General features: G+C 32.6%; 1 protein-coding gene across 1 annotated transcript in view; it reads right to left on the bottom strand.

The window, feature by feature from the left end:
• Window positions 1-21,217, bottom strand: part of LOC139524494 (nephrin-like) — a 68,060-nt gene extending 46,843 nt beyond the window's left edge. Inside the window, exon 1 of the mRNA XM_071319290.1 lies at window positions 21,129-21,217. Coding sequence (XP_071175391.1) covers window positions 21,129-21,177 — 49 coding nt within the window. The 5' untranslated portion in view covers window positions 21,178-21,217. The remainder of the gene's footprint in view (window positions 1-21,128) is intronic.
• Window positions 21,218-21,536: the final 319 nt, after the last annotated feature.

Below are 21,536 nucleotides of genomic sequence, written 5' to 3'. Positions count from 1 at the left end.
ATACTATGAAGTTAATTATTCTAACATAAGAGCAAATTGAATAATTTAACAAAGATTAAAAGAAAATTATAATCTACTCCTGAAATAATTATAACCAGATGCTCCGCAGGGCGCAGCTTTATACGACCGCAGTGATCGAAACCTCAACAATTTGGGCAAGTATGGACACAACATTCAAGCTTGATACAGCTCTGAATTTGGAATGTGATCAAATTTTTGTCAAAGTATAGGTTTCTGACACAAAACAATTGTCAAGATCTTTCAAATCTATTACGAAATACTGAACAATTAAAAATTTCTTTTCACAAACATTTGAAATTTGAGAATTTTTGAAAAAAAAACCAATTGATCCCCTTAAACAAAATTTGACCCCAATCAATTTGAATCTTCCCTTGGAGAAATTACCCCCAAAACTTGATCACAGTCTATGCATTGTAATGAATGGAACCTTGTAGTACAATTTCAGAGAGATCCATACATACACGTAAACACAAGTTATTGTCTTGCTACTAGAAAAATGCTTGTTTCTAGCCCTTTTTGGCCCCTTTTTCCTGCATGAATGGGGCACTAACCCCATAAATCAATCATAGCCTTCTTTTTATGATTTGGAACTGTGTGGTACAATGTCAGAGAAATCAATACACTTACACACAAGTTATTGTCCAGAAACTACAAAAATCCGTGTTTGGCCTCCTTTGGGCCATTAATTCTAAAACTGTTGGCACCATAACCCCCAAAATGAATTCAGACATTATACTTGTGGTATTTAACATTGTGGTACAACTTCAGAGCAATAATTTAAGTTGTTATCCTGAAAGTAGAAAAATGCTTGTTTTGGGCCCCTTTTGGACCTCTTTTTTCCTAAACGCTTTGGACCATCATAAACAAAATCAATCAAAACAGTCCTGTTAAGGAGTTGCACCTTCTTCATAAATTTTTAAGAGATCCATTCACGTAAAGTTATTGTCCGGACATCAAATGTGTTCGTATGACACAGACGACGACGCAGACGACGACATCATACAAATAATACGATCTTAACAATTTTTTGCGTTCGTATAAAAACTGTATTTATAATGGGTCCCATAAATGAATTCTATAGAAATGATTGGTCTTATGACATTGATTGTTAACAGACATGTATAATATAGATAGACTCTCTTTTCAGGAGTGAGTGATCATAAGTATCTATTTTTGATAAAAAAAAAATATATATGAAATTCAACACTTAATTTTGAAAAAAAAATGTTTTGGGTTCTAAAAAATTAATCAAGATAGAAACAAGTTCTTTGACCTAAACGAAAGCCGCTTTTTTAGCCACACAACCGCAAAAGTTGAATTGTTTGGTCGAAAAGAGACACATGTCACATTTTAAATCTGCATCAAGTCACCTATTTTAGTAAAGCTTTGCCTGGCAGTTTTGCGAACGGCAAAAATCTAAATGTTGTTTGTCCACAATTTTGACACCTATTCCAAATGAAAACAAGTAATTCAAGATTTAATAAAAAAATTAATCAAAATTAAACAAATGGCGGGGGGGGGGGGGGGGGGGGGGGTACTCAGGGTATTCCAATTTAGGTGCACCCAAAGGGTATCTTACTATACAAAATTAATCCTTGGTTCTTCAAAAACTAGTTTAGCAACAAAAAAGGGAGTATATAAAAGCCATAGAGCATAAATAAACACTGCAGAATGAGTCTGTACACATTTCAGGCGAAATTTATACTATTGAGATAGTATAAAGACATATATAAGATTCTCAAGAATATGTCGAGATATATTAAGACACCTTAAAGACTGTCAAGAATGTGTCAAGCCATATTCCCACATTATCAAGAATGTCAAGAATATATCAAGACTGATCAAGACAAATTTAAGACAGTCAAGAATTGGTTGAGACTAATCCAGACACTTATCAGATGATTCAGGATGTGTCGAGAATTTTTTTAAACAATGTTCATACTGTCAAGACACTTGTCTAGAAAAATCAAGAACCTGATCAGGCTTATTAGACAAATTCATACTATGGTAAGAATTTTTGACAATAATTCAGACAAATAAAGAATGTCGAGTAAAAATTCATGCAAATTCAGATAAAACCGGTCTTTACCGACTTTTTTTACTTTTGTAGTGTAGGTTGATATGTACGGTATTGATGTATGTGTGTGTTCTTAATATTATTTGTGACCTTGATACAGAAATAATAGCCATTGTAAATATACGAAAGATCATAGTAACTCCAGCTGTGAAAAACAACCTTGATAATTACAAAAATAAATTATTTGTTATGGGGTAGTTTGAACATAAATAACCTGAATTACGATGTTTTGAAAATAAATAACTCGGCAAGTCTTCAAAGGGGGCTCGCGGGTCTAAATCTACTTTTTTTAAATTGATATAGGATTTCACTATATTTTTCTTAAATGAACTTTATTTTATGCTTAATAAAAAATAAATATATGGGGTCACCGTTCATTTACGCTCACAATCTGCATTTGAAAGAAGTATACATTTTTGTAGAGGTACTTATTTTTCTGTTGAACTAATAGGAGCAATAGAGGTAATATCGAAATGAAAAAAAGAATTTAATTACAGAAATTGCTCAAAGTTTACAGTAGTTTAGTTTAAGTACAGCTTATTTGAAAATTATAATAAAAAAATATAGATCACCGATGAGTTAAAAAAGATATTTCAATTTAAAGCCAAACATATTAAAATTGAAAAAAGTCCGGTTTACCGTGTTAGCGTTTAACTTTTTGGTATTCGGTTATCCGGTTAACCGTTGACAATACTAATAAAAATGAAACATCATGCTTCAACAGCGCAGAGTGCAGGAAATAAATAATCTGTCCTTTTATTCCACAAAATAACTTAAAATTGAACGTAATTTAAACACCATAGTTTCCATTAATAATGTGAAAACATGGAAAATGTTTGCCTCTCTTTTAGACATTTTAGTCCTCAATGCTCTTCAAATTCAAACTTTATTTAACTTTTTTTAACTTTTAGCATTTGAGCGTCACTGATGAGTACTTTATAGACGAAACGCGCGTCTGGCGTCAACAATCAACAAAGAATCATGGATATTGAGCACGTGTTTTACATGTACAATCAGATAATAGTTTATTTCAGTGACAAATCCATGAGTATTGCGATCACCGGATTTTTACGAGGTTCGCGTTAAGGTCAATTTGCATACGGAAAATATGTCAGAGAATTGCTTCTGGAAACAAGCAATTAAAAAAAAACTTCTAGATGCGGTCAAATTAAAGAATTTTAGTCAGAAAAAAATTATAAGTACATAAGTTTAATAATGAAAACTATCCATTTTGTTATAAAAAAAAAAACATATGCATCATTTTTTTTTTAATTTGAGGTTTTAATTCTTTTCTACCTACCAAATAGATAACCTTAGGCCACAGCAAATTAATTTCTTGTTCTAAGGATTTTTAACTGCAAAAATTGCGACGAGCGTTGCGATTTGAAAATTTTAACAAAAAAATAAAAATTTAATTTGCAAATTTTTTAGGCGAAGCTTGAAAAGTATAGCGATTTTAATTGGTTTTTTTTGTAAATATAACATTGTAGGTTCTGACATATCAAAACTTGATTTGTCACTTGTACTCTGACATTTCTTTAATTTATTAAGTGGTTTTTTTTCCTTGTTCACCACTTGATTAAATAATTAAATGTAATATATGTATGTGAGACAAGTCATAAATAGGTTGGGAACAACCCCTCAATGTTATAAATATCCCTTTTATATCAGAGGGGTAAATATAAGTTACATTGTATAATATTTTTTTTATATAATCTTTCCAACATTTCTAGTGTACACAATTCAAACAGTAAAACTACCGATCTGATTTGTATAATATACACACGGAAAAATACCTATGGCTATGAATAAACGATAACTACTGAACGAAAGGCCCCTAACGCGACAGGTGCATACACATGCTGTGGGTATGGATAGTTTTGTTCCGCCGGAATATAATATAATTGCAGTTGAAAGAAACTCTTCTTGCTGCAGATTAACCATATAGAAGTAGAAGTAGAAGTTCTGCGTACTTTTTCTAACAACACACATTTTTTATTGGGAATGTACTAAAGTGAGGGGGAAGAAAAACACTGTTCTGTTCTTCACATGTATTTTCCTCTGTTATATATTTACTAGAACATACCCGCGAAATCGCGGGAATTTAGAACCTGCTTAAAAGTATGTTATCTGTTGTAAGATGATTTTTTGTAAAAGAAGGAAAGGTATCAAAAGTATCTTAAACATGAACTGGTATCAATATAACGTTTTGAATTTTTCTTCACTTGTCATGAACTTCATTGTGTAAAAATGTGTCGTTAAATCTTAAATAAAACATGATAATATAGGCTATTGTGATAAAACTGTATATTATAATTCAATAGACCACTTTCGAGTTCATCCGTCACCGGAAAAAACTCGTCAATAATACGCGCATTTATGACGTCATTTACCAGATAGAGGGGGTCGCCTGTATCCCTGCACTATTTACGTTCATCAAGCGTCTTGGTGATCGTCATTGTGCAGGATAAACTAGAAATAATGGTTGTTCTGTATGTACTTAATGACAATTCCCTAATGACATCAATGCTGATTGTCAATTTTGAGAATTCAATTTGTCGTATAATTCTTACTAGAATTATAGTTTTCCAACCACTCGCTCAACATTGAAATGGAAGTGACGACGCCCCTAAACGCACAAATGACGTTCACTAAAACCAGAGTTTTTGACGGAAATGCATCGAACTCGAAAGTTGTCTATAGTGTGATCGTTTTTGCTTTTTTATATATAGTTGACTTTTTACTCCTATTGTGGAGGTGTGCCTAGATTGGCAGAAGATAGACAATACAGATACAGTCACTCGAAATAGATTCCACTAATAGAATAAAGTTTACCTAAAAATCAAAATAATTCATGCATTCTGTAGATTTTTTTTATTCATTTTCATAGGGCCTCCTGTGTCGTTAAATCTTAAATAAAACAAGATAATATAGGCTATGCCTGTATCGTTATTTATGTGACGATAAGTGAATGACAAAAATGATTGTGTTTATTTTCACACGGCCTGGGTCGTTGCTTACACTTGGGACAACATATAACGATTCAGTCAATGTGAAAATGGCTTGGATGAATCTTAAATAAAACATGATAGTATAGGCTATGCCTGTGTCGTTATTTACGTGACAAATAAAACATGATAATTTATGATATGCCTGTGTCGTTATTTACGTGACGATAAGTGAATGACAAAAATAATTGTGTTTATTTTCACACAGCCTGGGTCGTTGCTTACACTTGGGACAACATATAACGATTCAGTCAATGTGAAAATGAATTGCATGAATCTTAAATAAAACATGATAATATAGGCTATGCCTGTGTCGTTATTTACGTGACGATAACACAGTGTAGATACTATTCTGAACGCTATCCGGAAGTCGCGATTTTCGAAGCGATGATTTCCAACTGGCTAACAATACGGTTTTGCCTACGGTAACTTTTCTCATCATTTGTTTACTCCTATATCTACAAAGTGCTTTGAACATCTTCAAGGTATTATATAGCATCATAAATATGAGTAACTGTAACAAAAACATGCATTAGAATATAAAATATACGTGTGCATCACATCAACTTGGTAGAAAAAAGTGAAATCGATGGACAATTTTGCTCTCGTAGTACAAAGCAAATAATCTTTTATTGCAAATATTTGCATCAGTTTACAGTTAAATATATACTGTTTCAATGTTCTTTTCGTATTTAAGTAGAATGTTCGTATTTCCCATAAAAAAATATGTTTTGCTTGAGGATCCCAAAATAAATTACTGTACGATCAGTCTAAAACTGACTGTATTCTAGAAGCGATTTCAGATTTTTTGACTGTATGACCAGTCGTGATTTTGAAGAAAAAACAACAGCAATTTGAAGGTATATACGTGTATATGTGATATTATGAACTATCCAGGGAACTATAACGTGTAATTACTTTCATCAGACAATACAAATATATTTCTGATGAATTTTTTAGACGGCAAAATAATTGTATTTTTGTTCCATCAGTCTTATTTAAAATCAAATGCCTAAAAAGAAATACATGATTCGCTTTTGGACTTTGTAATAGTGTATCGTTACAGTTATCTGTTTAGCTATTACATTTTTAAAGATTATTTATACCGTCCGCCGTTGACCAATTGATGATAACATAAATCAAGCTTGTCTTTTAAAATAACAAAAAATGGATGATAAAGACAGCTTTCCGTAGGGGGATAATTCATGTGATATAATTTTGGTAAGTTTACAGAAATAGAAGGTCCATAATGCATTAATCGAGTAAAAATGGAGCAATTTCAGAAAACTTTAATGATTGGTTTAGGAGGTGTTGGAGGTGCCCCCATATAATGTAATGTTCAAGTCCGTATCTTATATAAAGTAACCCCATAAAAGATTTTTACTAAAATTCGAAATAGACGGTACACAATACAGTCATTATCATTTATGATAAGGAATCCGAATAAGATTAATTAATAGTTATATCAGTGACGGATTAAAAAAAAATAGGATCCGGCAGTTTGAAACCCTTATTTAACGTATGGGAACATATATTTGGAATCCCCTTTTCTCCTGGATTGGACCCCTCTCCATCTAAAAATGTCCGGAGCCCCCAATGTATATTAAGTGGTTTATGAGGAGATGCGCTTACAAAACCGGCGAAACATATTGTACCGGTCCAACGGACGAACGGAAAGACGGACTTCGTTATCACTATAACCCCCCGCTTGACAAAGTGGTGTACAATTGAGTGTCAAAGAGACAGTTTTCTCGTTTGATTTGTTTTACATTGTCTTATCTGGGCCTTTTATAGCTCACTATGCGGTATGGGCTTTGCTCATTGTTGAAGGCCGTGCGGTGACCTATAGTTGTTTTAAAATGTCTGTGTCATTTTGGTCTTTTGTGGATAGTTGTCTCAATGGCAATCATACCACATCTTATTTTTTATATAACTCTACATCTTAAACAAAGTGAAGGAACTGTGATCAATTATAGGCTACAGTACGGCCTCGAATGTGTGTAAATACATGCATTTTTATATAACAACTAAATCTGTGTGTTTGTACAATTTTAAGTATAACGGAGGACATTTCTGAAACTTATATACTAGTATACATCAAACCTTCCTCTTATTTTAGCAACATTTAAACATCCTTATACTTAATGTAGTAAGTCGAGTACACCCTATCAAGCTAAAACATGTTTCATAAGTTTTCAGGATGTGAATGTATTGAAATATATTTGTGTTATTTAGAAAAATGCCACCTTCTAATGTATCGTAAATAACTTTTAAATCACCACTAGAATACAGTGACATAAAAACTGATCATACAGTTTTAAAATAGCAAGCGAGACTGATCGTACAGTGAGAAATTCAAACAAGTGTAATTTTCTTATTTCTGGCTTCAAATATCTGGTTGAAACTTTTACCACCACTTGAAATATACTTCATTGAGTTAATTAAGTCTGTTTTTTACGTTAATTTGTATACTAAGAGGGTAAAAAGATTGTTTTTAGGTTCGCCGACTGATTTTTCTTAGTGATGCACTTGAAAATCTCTTGATTAAGGCAAAGACACGAATATTGAATGTGCGGAATTTAATTCTTAACCATTTGAGAATATCGATGTCGGCTGAATTAATCATTAAGCAATGTACAGATGATCAACTTGCTGTTTAATTCAGTATACCCATCAAATTTAAAATGTGATCCAAAAAGTTCTCGCTTCGAAAATCGCGACTTCCGGATAGCGTACAGAATAGTATCTACACTGTGGATAAGTGAATGACAAAAATGATTATGTTTATTTTCACACGGCCTGGGTCGTTGCTTACACTAGGGACAACATTCTTATATAACGATTCAGGCAATGAATCTTAAATAAAACATGATAATATAGGGTATGTAATGTAAATTTACCAAACTTCTGGAAATATAAACGGAAGAGGAAGTTGTCTATGAATAAAAGCCGGGGTGATGACGGACACATATCCGGACTTCTTTTTTTCCTTTTTTCTCCCAAAATAACCGAAACTGAATAATCATAAGAATGGATGACAAATGCGACTATGCATGGTACCTACAGGACATACAGTCACAATGATCAATTTATTGTGGAAGGAGGAGAAGCGACACCAAAAATGAGGTCTTCTCGTTTAATAGTATAGAAGATATTGGAGCATTCCCACTTGGGATATAAAGGTTTGATGCTTACTCAATTATTTACACAGACATTTCACAGTGTGGTGGGGTGCTCGTAGGTTGAAATAATTATATACGGGTAATACAGTGATTTAAAAACAAGTGTTAATATCTTTTTATAATATTTAACCTACAAAAAACGGTGCGGGAAATGAACATGATTACATTTCCGGATGCGGGAAGCAGAAATATTAAAATAATTTTCTTTTTCTGTTTTGAAAAAATAGGTTCGGGCGGGTCCATTGAACAAGGAACTAAATTGGTGTGGCCAGAGCTGTATTTGAATTTTAGAAATTTTGGTCCTCAACTTCGTTCTTTATTTGGCATTTTAAACATTTTTTTATTCGAGCTTCACCAATGGTCACTGATGAGTTTTATGTAGACGAAACGCGCGTCTGGCGTACATATAAAATTTTAATCCTGGTATCTATGATGAGTTTATCTTCAACTTCGTCCTGTATTTGACATTTTTTACTTTTTTTTATTCGAACGTCACTGATGAGTCTTTTGTTGACGAAAGGCGCGTCTGGCGTAAATACAAAATTTAATCCTGGAATCTATGATGTGTTTATTGTTATCATGAAGAAAATTTACCGTAAATTATGACTTGAAAAATATAAAGACTAAATCTACAAAGCAAAGGGTATATTGGTAAATTATTCACTAGTTCTAGACACATTATCAAACATTCAAACATGATTGATATATAGTCGACCATCAGCATATAGAGAAAGTTGCGATCATCACTAACAAGTTACTATGAGCATGTACATGTTACTGGATTATCTAATAATCAAGTTACGACTATCATAACAGACAAAATTCGTGGAGTAAAGATGATCTTCCGTAAATTTTAAATGGCTTTTATATCGGTAACAAGGTCACAAACAAATGAGTTTCAGGACACACACATACAACAATACCGAACATATCAACCTAGCGGCTGAGTAATGTTTGCCATCAACGCGTGCACACGGAGAAATATCAAAAGACGATTTTACCTGTTTTGGACTCCGCCATGTTGGGATCACCGTAACTGCAATTACAATCACTGTTGTAGAGGTACAGTGGAGATCACTTCTAACCTCTCATTAGAACTGTCATAGAACTGTTCTAACCTGTCCTAGAACAGTTCTACCTAGAACAGTTCTACCCTAGAACTGTTCTAAGTAGAACTGTCAGAATCAGTTCTAGGTAGAACTGACTAAATCAGTTCTAGGTAGAACTGTCAGGATCAGTTCTAGGGTAGAACTGTCTAAATCAGTTCTAGGTAGAACTGTCCAAATCAGTTCTAACCGTAGAACTGTCAGCAGAACTGACTAAATCAGTCAGGACTGTAGAACAGTTCTAAACTGACGTCACTGCAGTAAGGGCACTTTAGAATTTAGAAGAAATAAATCACTTCCAATTACTTTGCTATATAATAGCAGATTTTCTATATTTCTTTCTGATCATACGTTACATGTACAAATATCGAAGTGAATAGGAGGTTATCCAACTCATCGGAGAAATATTTTTATAGGATTGCATAGGAAATAACATTGTTTACGTTTCTTCGTTCCCCGTTTTTAACAGTCTCTTCATACATGTCATAAATATATCTCTGCATTTAATTCATGGAATTTTAATCGTAATTTACCTGGTTTGCCTAGGATTTACATTCATTTAAGATTCTGTTATGACAAATGGTCATACGAAAATTGTACAGTGGATGAATTATGGGATATTAATGATAAAAGTGTTGTATTATAACGTAAAAAAACTATATACATTTGCACCATCTCGTCAATTTAGCCAGACTTATCCATAACGATTATAAATGATATCTGGGAGTCTGAAACTCAGAAAAAATATACTCATCTGAACATGAATGAAGCATTTGCCACTGGACGTTCGGCTACAAACAAAATCATGCATTTTTCTTTGCCTTCTTCCATTTGTCTTCAAATTATATTACCAGTATACTATTCCAAGAAGAGAACTTCCCATACATGTACTTTTTATTTTAAAATAAAGTATATGAATCAGTCATGTGAGTGTTGGATGATGCCGTAAAATAGTTTTGTTTAAAAAAAAAAACATCACAAACTAACTGACTTAAAAAGTCACTTTAGTGACTGTTCATTATTATGGATACAGAGAGAAAATAAGGGTGCGCTAAATTTTTAGATATGGTATAAATACACCTTACCGCTATTTGTCTGCCATTACTGGATATCGCACAGGTTGCCGTAAAAAAATGACATCATAAAACAAAATATCTGACGCCACAATGGAAAAGTGATTGTTGTACATGTATGCTTCGAAAGTTCAAGAGGCCGGGTCAGCCAGGATTAGCAATATAGGTGTATTGTGTTCCAAAGTTGGTGTCATTTTTATCATACGATCCGTCCTGACATAGAAATATTATTGGTTTACAATGAGGCCATATATATTTACATGATAAGTGTAAATAAGTTCAATTTTGGTTGATATGGTCAAATAATGTTGTTAAAACGACTCGGTCTGATACATGTATATCTAACCTACTGAAATTTGTTTACAATTCAATATTTTGAATAAAAAGAGGACTTGCAGGAAATAGCTGGTACTCTAAATTGATGTGAAACTTTTTTTTAGACAATGTGTTACAATATTGCTGTCATTTGAATTATACAATCCATCGTGATATGTAACTACATGTATAAGTGATTTACTATGCGGCTTTATATATATATACATTATAAAGTGTAAGTTTTGGTTGATGCTGTCACATATGGTCAGTTTTGGTTGATGTGGTCAAATATGGTCAGTTTTCATGGTTTTGGTTGATGCGGACAAATAATTTTGTTATATCCATGAGTCAGTCTGAGATATCAAAACTACTGAAATTAGTTTACGATTCAAAATTTTGATTAAAAAGAGGACATGCTGGCACTTTAAACTGATGTGAGCATAATTTTGTTTTCCAATGTTGCTTTCCTTTATCATGTTTATATTGAACAATCCATCCTGATATAAAAATATAAGCACGCGCAATATAAAATTCTACTCTGAACAATATTCCCCAATATTCATGCAATAACCCTATAATATAGATCATTTGTATTATAATGATTATACACTCCATCCTTACATAAAATATTACAGATTTACTATGCGACTATAAGAGTTGTATAAAAAAGAGCAAATATGGTCAGTTTTGGTTGATGTGGTCAAATATGGTCAGTTTTGGTTGATGCTGTCAAATATGGTCAGTTTTGTTTGATACAGACAAATAATTTTGTAACATGAGTCAGTCTGAGGTATGAAAACTACTGATATTTGTTTCTGATGCGATATTTTGAATAAAAATAGGAAATGCTGGCACCCTCAATTAATGCGAGAAAAAAAATTTGTGGTCATTGATTTCCAATATTGCAGTTATTTATATACTACAGTCCCTCTCGAACTAAAATTATAATTGAATTGCTGTGCAGCTATATAGATTTACATAATAAAAAGCAATTATGGTAAGTTTTGGTTGATGCAGTCAAAAGATTTTATTACACGACTCAGTCTGAAGTATAAAAACTACTGATATTTGATTATGATTCAATATTTTGAATAAAACAAGGACATGCTCATTGGAGGATCAAGGGGAGGGGGTCCAGGGGTTGGAACGCCACTTTTTTTTTTAACATCAATGCATATGAATTGGAGCATATAGTTGGACCCCCAGCCTGGATCTAGCTGCCCCTGCATGCTGGCACTATAAATTGATGTGAACAATTACATTTTTTTTTCAAAAATTGCTGTTACTTGTATATTACAGTCACTCTAGACCTAAAATTAAAACTGAAGTACTGTGCACCTATATAGATTTGCAGAAAGAAAAAGCAAATAAAGGCAGTTTAGATTGATGCGGTCAAAAGATTTTTGTTAAACAGGTCGTCCGAGGTATGAAAACTACTCGTAAACAGATATTATATTGGTTATTGAAGTCCGATAATTTTGTTATGTGATAATGAGACATCCTGACTCCCGGAATAACAAATGTAAAACAATTCAAATAATAATGCCCCCCCCCCCCCTAATACTAACGGCCTAATTTATGTACAAAATTGAGAGAAAAACAAAAATTTTTGTAACACATCAACAAAAGAAAATCACTGAATTACATGCTCCTGACTTGGAACAGGCACATCCATGCAGAATATGGCGGGGTTAACAGGTTAAATATGTTCTCTAAGGCAGCAACCATTTGATTTTCTGGGGGGAGGGGGGGGGGGGGGGGCTATGGGTTTTTTTTCCTGTACAAACTTTTTTTTTCGACTTCGGCGAGGAACAATCTATTTTTTTAGCGACAAACCGAAAACAATTTTTTTCTTTCAATTTCAGCATTACATATAGTGGCAGCTGAGGATGAAACAAACAATATTTTTTTTCTCAGGGTCCAAAAAAATTATTTTTTCACCAAAAACTGGAAACAAACTTTTTTTTCCAAAAAAAAACATAGTCCCCCCTCCCCCCCCCCCCCCCCCCCCCCCCAGAAAATCAAATGGTTGTTGCCTAAGTCTTGCCGATTATAAATCTGAAATAAAACCGGCAAAATAGCAATTCTATATAATTTAAATCGCTTTTTTATCCAACCCTTTATATTAAGGCAAAGTGTTCTTAAAACTGATAAATCAACTCTAGCCGTAGAATTTATAAATCAATTTTAGCCGCAGAATTTATAAATCAATTTAGCCGTACAATTTATAAATCAATTCTGGCCGTAAAATTTATAAAAATCAATTTTAGCCGTAGAATTTGTAAATCAATTTTAGTCGTAGAATTTATAAATCAATTTTAGCCGTAGAATTTATAAATCAATTCTGGCCGTAGAATTTATAAAAATCAATTCTAGTCGTAGAATTAGAAATCAATTCTAACCGTAGAACTGTTCTAGAAGTAGAACTGACCAAATATCTGGTCAGTTCTAGCTAGTTCTAGGGTAGAACTGTCAGGATCAGTTCTAGGTAGAACTGTCCAAATCAGTTCTAGCTAGAACAGTTCTAACCTAGAACTGACTAAAAGGTGTCAGGCTGACAGTTCTACGTACTGTTCTAGAACAGTTCTCCTGACAGATTTAATGAGATGTTAGAAGTGATCTCCACTGTAATTACCGAAATATAGTTTGATACACGTATAAGAGTGAGCTATGTAATTTGATTAAATATTTTTCAGCTGTTTTACATCTTTCAAGAACATGAAATATGTTATTTAACCCTATAGTTTGCTGTTAAAAGTAATTTTGACACACAATTGCAATTTATTATGCATATTTTTGAAGAGGGGGAATGTATCCAATGACAGTATATAGCTTTACTTCGAATATTTGGTTTGGTTATTCCAATATATTTTGGGGGATAAATTGTCAACTCAAATGTTGCCGTAATCCGCCGATGTGTGTCGTAAATTTTTTAAATTGTTTTCGGACGTTATCTGTATTTAGGATGCATTTCTGTAAATATTGACAATGCAAGTTCCCATGGGAACTCCTTTTACGTCTAAAACTGTACCACTTTTACTATGAAGTTTAGAAAAAAATCTTATCCTAAAATTAAAAGTTCATATGCACCGCAACTTTTACAACAAAGGTCAAAATATAGGGTTGTGCGGCATATTGTCAACGTTTATATGCCCTGAACTTCTGAGAGTTTAAACTAACACTAATTGTCTTAACTATCCCTACCTCGAATGAAAGGTTACCACAGATTTCAATGTAAACAATATGCACATGTATATTTACGGGTAACATTCCCATCGTATGTCTCTGTGAGATGGAACACAGAGAGCATAACCTGGGAACCAGTATGTAAACACAATTTTGAGAAATAGCTGTATTTGCAAAGTGCAACCTATAGAATAGGCCAAAATGCATATTTTGATAATTGTTCTCCACAGTGTACAGTATTAAATTTTTGAAACACTTGCATGATGTCCGTGGTAGTGTAAAATATCATTGCCCTACGTAACAATTTTAATTACTGTTACAATATATTCAATAACTATTTGATAATCTTAATCTTACTTTAAACTCCACCGAAAGTTGTTCTCGAAAATTTGAGAATTTAATTTCATGTCGCATGCGCATAGCCAAACAAATCATTATTACCATGCATATCAGAAATTACTAATGAATATACATTGATATACACTCAATTATAAACACGCATTGAAGCAATGTTTTAGGTTGATTATATTAGCATGATTAGTGCGATCAAGTGATTAACCACGTCTTAAATCTTATTTCAGTTCCATTACCGTTTACTGAATTTATGGGAAGTTTTCGATCTTCTCAATCATGGACTACTCCTTCAAAAATTATTTAGCCGACAGACAGGCGTTTAGGTTCAGCCCTTTATTATTTTTAATATTTTTTTTATTAATATGCCTTTACATTTTATACCTATATGGAGTTATTTTCTTTCAGAACGACAGGTCATTCTTTTTCAGAATCAACCCAGACGATACCATGTTTCAATAAGATATGCTCCAAGGCATAAAATAATGACCTGTGTGAGGTCATTATTTTCCTTGATAAAAATGCAATCTATGATTTACTTCAAAACTTTATTCGTCTAATAGTTTTTTGTTGCCGATTTGGAAATTTATTTTTTAAAGTTCAATTTATGATAGGTGTAAAAGAAACCGTCATTGTAGTCCCGCATTTTAACTTTAGAGACAAATAACGTGAAGTTTTGTTAATTTATCGCTACAATAAAGAAACATTATCATATATGTCAGATGGATTTTAATGTAGACTTTCATAAAATAAATCCAGATTTAACATATTCGTGTGTAAGATTTTAAACTGAATAGGTTGATTGATTTTTTGGTTGCTTGCTTAACGTCCAGTGGCAAATATTTCATGCATGTTCACAACGTTACACACTGAATAGAAAATCATACTTATATTCGTCTTCGTGTCAGTTCTTAACTTTTTAAAATTTATGTATACCTTTTACTCTATCAAATGATCAACTAATAAGATAATCTTATATTCTATTGAATAACATTAACGTAACTCACAAAAGGGTCGGATGCGGAGGGTATATAATTATATCCTGATTATCTTTTAATAAAATGTATTGCTATTCAAAAGACAATCTTTCTGAATTTTTCTTTCAATTCAAGTAAAATTGTTTAAAAAAAACCCACTTTTCCGCGATAGAAATAACATAACAAATTAACAAAAAAATATACCCCCTCCCCCTTTTCCATAAGCTAAGTGGTACAATAAAGTACTTACAATGTGTCTCATTTTATGACTTTAACTCTCTTAACGTGCGGATCGAGATAAACAAACCATTAATAATGGGTTAAATGATTATTTTCAATTACCAGGTGTGTTGATCGTATTAATACCTGAACGCATTAGAAAGGAATATCCCACTTTCACGGCCGACACTCGGCTAACCGAGAGATTGGTCGGTTAATCTATATTGAGTATGTGGCTATATCGGCGGTGGGTCTGTTAATCGGGTTGGCTAAAGTCTGTTAATCAGGTGTTATCGAGGAAATCATTGGAAATTCTGCATGTTTCATTGTATAACTTTTTAAATATATGTTTATCATATAAATTATTCATGTCTAACAAAACAATTCAATGTACCGAATCCAGTGGTGTAATTATTATTTTTCTAGCTTCGATGTACGATCTATAAAATGAAAAGGCGTGTTACTCATCAATAAATTTATACACATTTTACACACAAAATGTACACAAAAAGACACGTTGGTTGAATTTACACGCATGCAATATTTTGAACATCGAACAAAGACAGGCATTATGTTTGTCAACCAAATTGATATCATTGTGTGAAAAATCTACACAAAAATCTGTATTTTGGTGACATAAATCAATTTTATTTAAAACCTGGTCTGTTAATGGGTCGGATGTATAAAACCCGGTCTGTTAATTGGTCTGTTAAGAGTTACGAATGGCAATAAAAGTATAATTTTATTGCTGTATGGGGTGTTATCGGATAAAATGGGTAGGCTCAAGACGAGTGGCTAAAATATACGGAAACAACACATGAGCAATGAAACATAATATATACGGAAACACTGACATGAACAATGAATTTAGGCCATGAATATTGAAAACTGATATAAAAAAGAGTAATATTAAAGTATTATTATACATCATGTTAAAATGCCATATTTTGATTGCCTAATACGAAGGTTTTAATTTACTCTATCACATGGCTGAGCGGGTGACAATTTTTTTGGAATGTCACCCTTTCGGCTAGACCAATCAAAAATCGGCATTTAAACGACAATGAATTGAATCTACATCAAGTTATTTTATAGACAATGCTTAAAGTTCTAATTTACTATACAACGAAGAGTGGAACGACTCAAACTTATTTCTTTTACAATTGTTGGAAAAACGTATTTCACTTGTTAATATTTTTACTTTAAAACCTATAAATCATTGTGTGTTATGCTTATTGTTGATATTAAACGCATTCGTTCACCATCGATGGGTTTCAACTGGTGATGTACATTTCATCATGTTCATTGTGGTGTATATTTCTCAGCCAGATATGAGGCCTTTTGAAAGGGGTGTTTACCCAAAATTTAAATAAAATAAATAACAATAACAAAATTGAAAATATTTTTTTTCTTGATAGCAGAGCTTTTTTCCCGTTTCGGGCCTAATCCTTGTATAGTTTATATGTCAAGTCAATGCACTACTATTGTCTATTTACTTCACTTCTGATGATTTTTCAAATACCCGTATAGTTTATATGTCAAGTCAATGCACTACTATTGTCTATTTACTTCACTTCTGATGATTTTTCAAATACCCGTTACGCTGTCAAGTACGTGACTACATAGAAAATACTTTATAATAAAACTCATCTGTTAAAGAAAATGATGATAGGACATTCATTTATCACATAGCTGAGAGGGTGATAGAGCAGATCGGTATCCCTCGAAAAAACATTGTCAACCTTGGCTTCGCTTCGCCGCGGTTGACAATGTTTTCTCGGGACCCAATCTGCTCTATCACCCTCTCAGCTATGTGTTATTTATATCTTATCACATATGTGTTATGGATACGGATACATTTTTAAGATTTACCTGTTTTGTTTCATTAAATTGTTATAATTGAACTTTTTTTCCCGCTTTTCTGCAACAAATATGTGATAAATAGCTTAAAGATTATAACATGTTTTTCCATATTTGCCCTGGTATCATGGTATCATCCCTCGATCCATATCGGCCTCGAGGCTTTAGCCGAGGGCCGATATGGATCGAGGGATGATACCAGGGCTAATATAGAAAAGGGCATGTTATAATCTATACATATTGATTTCATCCAAGAATGGTCGCATATATCATGTGGATTCTGTTTAGGTTGTCATAAATGACACTTATTTGTATCTAAATTGGTATTAACCAGTATATAAATCAGAGATAAACGTCGTAATGTAACTAAACATCAGTAAGTAAAATATATTGGAATGCTAGAATATATAAAGAATAAAGAAATAATAATGAGTAAGATCAAATAAAATGTAGAGAAAAGTAACAGACAATTTAAAGAATATAGAAATAAACAACACCCCCAATCCGGACCCTCATTGTATACACGAGAATCTGGATGGAAACACAGAATATATAGAATAATAGATAAGGACAGTAGGAAGTGATGCATTAATAAAAAAGATAGAAAAAAATAATAACTGTTTGAGAATAAAGACATGAAACTTCTCTGGGTGTTGAAACAGTAACGGATTGCTATGTACTCATATTGGTAATAAATGCTAAAAGTTTACATGCGGACAACTGCAGTTCTCCTCTGCACTTATGTAGAAAGGAACTAAACGGAATAGAATGAATTAAAACTTAAGATAACCAAATGTAGCTGCATTCGCTCCTTTCCATTTACTTCTTTAGACTGATTTGTAAACAACAGATGATTCAGTAATAGAAGAAAAGAACCAATCGAATGATGTTGACGATTTAGAGTTTAACGTCCAGTGACAAATATCATGTGCATATGAGAACGACAACACGTTATATGTACCCTGTGTTGTATTAGAAAGACACTTTCGGGCGGATTTGAGAACGTGCTACTTTGAACAGACACAAAAATTAAGGCTGAAGAAAACGTTAATAATAGATTCATGCATATTCCAGCAGGCAATCCATATCCATATATTGAAGTGACACACTCCTTAATAAAATGCAAAGGAAGTCGAAATAAAAATGTTCTTACTAGAAGGATACTGTTGCAGCGTATTGTCATTTTTTTTTTACTCAAGAGCATCTCATTCTTAACTTTTTCAAAGGGAAAATATAAAGGTAGCACAACTATTGTCATGGCTAAATAACTCTTAACTGACACAATTTCAATTGTCCAACCCATTAACAGACTTTATTCCCATAATGTTCACTAAAAAGTGGTATTACTGACGTTATATTACAATCATGAAATATTTACTAATTTCAATTTATATTTTAGAACCAAAGTACGATTTTGTGTCCTTTAAATGATATCTAAAATTGTTTGTTTCGCCTTTCATTACAAAAATTGCTATGCGTATAAGCATAAATACTACATACTTGCGCGACGCCTTTTAGTTTTACTGAAAACTGCGCAGACTATGAAATGTTTTTACAGTTGGAAAATGTTCTATGATATATATCATTTTGTCAGACACTTTTCTTTTTTTGATTTGATTCTTATAATGTACCTAAAATCTGTATATTAAATAGATTTTAATATTAAAATTGTGCGTTTTACTCTTAACAGACGTATAACCAACCCGATTAACAGACCAACCGCCGATATAGCCGCATACTCAATATAGATTAACCGACTATCTCTCGGTTAGCCGAGTGTCGGCCGTGACTTTAGTCTTGTATTTGTCATACACCGTAACGGTTATCGGATGGTAACAATACATTTGTATCTTACTTCATGCAGTTAAAGTAATATTTTTATTGTGTATGGATAATAATTTTAAAAAGGTTTATATCTATATTATTTAGTGAGTTTTATTTCACATTCTAAATGAGCCGCAGGACGTATTAATACCTGAACGCATTAGAAAGGAATATCCCACTCTAGTGTTGTCGGTAAAATAGGATACTAAATTACAAATCCTTATAAAATTAATATTTTTTTGACGATATATAAGTCAGATAATGCATATTTTAAGGTTTTTCTTGTCGTAGAACACACCTCAGGGTGTCAGGATTGTTCAAAGAAAGACCTCCCTCCGGTCGGACTTTCATTTGATCAATCCTGACACCCCTCGGTGTGTTCTACGGCAAGACAAACCTTAAAATATGCATTATCTATAACTTATTCTAATCATGACACTGATGTTTTGCTTTAATAACACTGTAGTACTGTGAATCGAACGATCAACACACCTGGTAATTGAAAATAATCATTTAACCCATTATTAATGGTTTGTTTATTTCGATCCGCACGTTAAGACAGTTAAAGTCATAAAATGAGAAAAGATGTATGTTTCATTATAATACGTTATTCTGATTGGCTAAACTGCAATCTCGGGTAAAAACTTGATAAAAATCGGGTTTTCATGATCCTAGCTTAAAAAAATGTAATTAAAAGTATTGGAAGCTTCTTTTTGTAACTTCACTGGGGTGTATAAGCGTTGATCAAAGTACATTTTGTATGAAACGCGTTCAATTTTTGAATAAAACCTCAAATTAAAAAAAAATTATGCAAATGGTTTTTTATAACAAAATGGATAGTTTTCATTATTAAACTTATGTACATGTACTTTTTTCTGAAGAAAACTATTTAATTTGTCGACATTTAGAAGGAGTTTAGTTTTTTTTAATTGCTTGCTTCTAGAAGCAATTCGACGACTTTTTTCCCGTATGCAAGAAACTTTAGAGACTCTTCTATTAAAAATTCGGTGATTGCAATACTCATAGATCTGACCCTGAAATAAACTGTTATCTAATTTTATACTGCACTCTTTCTTTTTGAGCAGATGCGTTGACTGTTTATTTCTGTGTCATATTCTTTAAAAGGTCATATGTGCCCTTTTGTATAGGTTCGAATCACAGCGAGGGAAGAACAAAAATTTGCAGTTTTAACAGTGTTGTGCTGAATTATTATGAACACATATGTTTTCAGTCGTGTATCACCTTCACTATTGATAAAGAGCACTGGACACAGTGCAGGCGTTGTTGTCTCGATATCTCAATCGATGTCACATATCTCAAACGTTGTCTCACACATCTTTGTCTGTATAATTAAATTGTCCGCGACTGTCATACAAGTGAGAGGTTTAGAGTAATATAAAATCAGTTTTAATCCACCATTTTTTACATAAGAAAATGCCTTTACCAAGTAAGGAATAGTATGACAGTTGTTATCCGTTCGTTTGAAGTGTTTTTGTCATTTAAATAGGGACTTTCCGCTTTGAATTTTCATCGGGGTTCAGCATTTTTGTGATTTAACTTTTCAATAGCATGAGCTTGAATTCCGACCATCGCAAATTTGCAGATTTAACATAGTCGTGCTTATATTTTAACAATGTTTAAGAAATTGTAGTTTGTTCTTATGTTTTTTAATTGTATGATTGTATATGAGGACACATCGCATGATTCTTTAAGGAGTTACGTAAAGGCGCTTAAGACAGGTTAAGAACACTAAAAGATCTTTAGTTAAACAAATCTTAGTGTTTGCCTATTCACAAATTTTGGTTTGATACTTGATGTGCATAATATACATCTTAATTTGCAAACAAAAAAATGATACATATCGACGCAAAAAAAAACTAATGATCAACAAAGAGAAAAATTATCACAATATGTCAGGTTTTTACTTACTGGATACAATAATGACGATAAAGAAAAAAATCAAGATGTACACCTCCATTCTATCATTTCAAACACAGAAACATTGACTTCCTGATTGGGTCTATTTTTAATCGACAAACAAAATAACACGGAAGTGAAACATGATATTTTAAAAGATCTATAATCGACAAAATTGATATGAGGTAACTTTGTTAGAAGAAATACTTCTTATAAAAATAAGACATGGCGAATGCAAACTGTCTTTTTAACTCACCTGACCTGAAGGTCCAAGTAAGCTTTTCTCATCACTTGGCGTCCGTCGTCCGTCGTCCGTTAATTTTTACAATAATCTTCTCCTCTCAAACTATGTGTCAAAATTTGACCAAACTTGGCCATAATCATCACTGGGGTATCTAGTTTAAAAAATCGTAAGGTTTC

Source organism: Mytilus edulis, chromosome 5, assembly GCF_963676685.1.
Source record: "Mytilus edulis chromosome 5, xbMytEdul2.2, whole genome shotgun sequence".
Lineage (NCBI taxonomy): Eukaryota > Metazoa > Mollusca > Bivalvia > Mytilida > Mytilidae > Mytilus > Mytilus edulis.
This window is presented reverse-complemented; position numbering and strand designations above follow the sequence as displayed.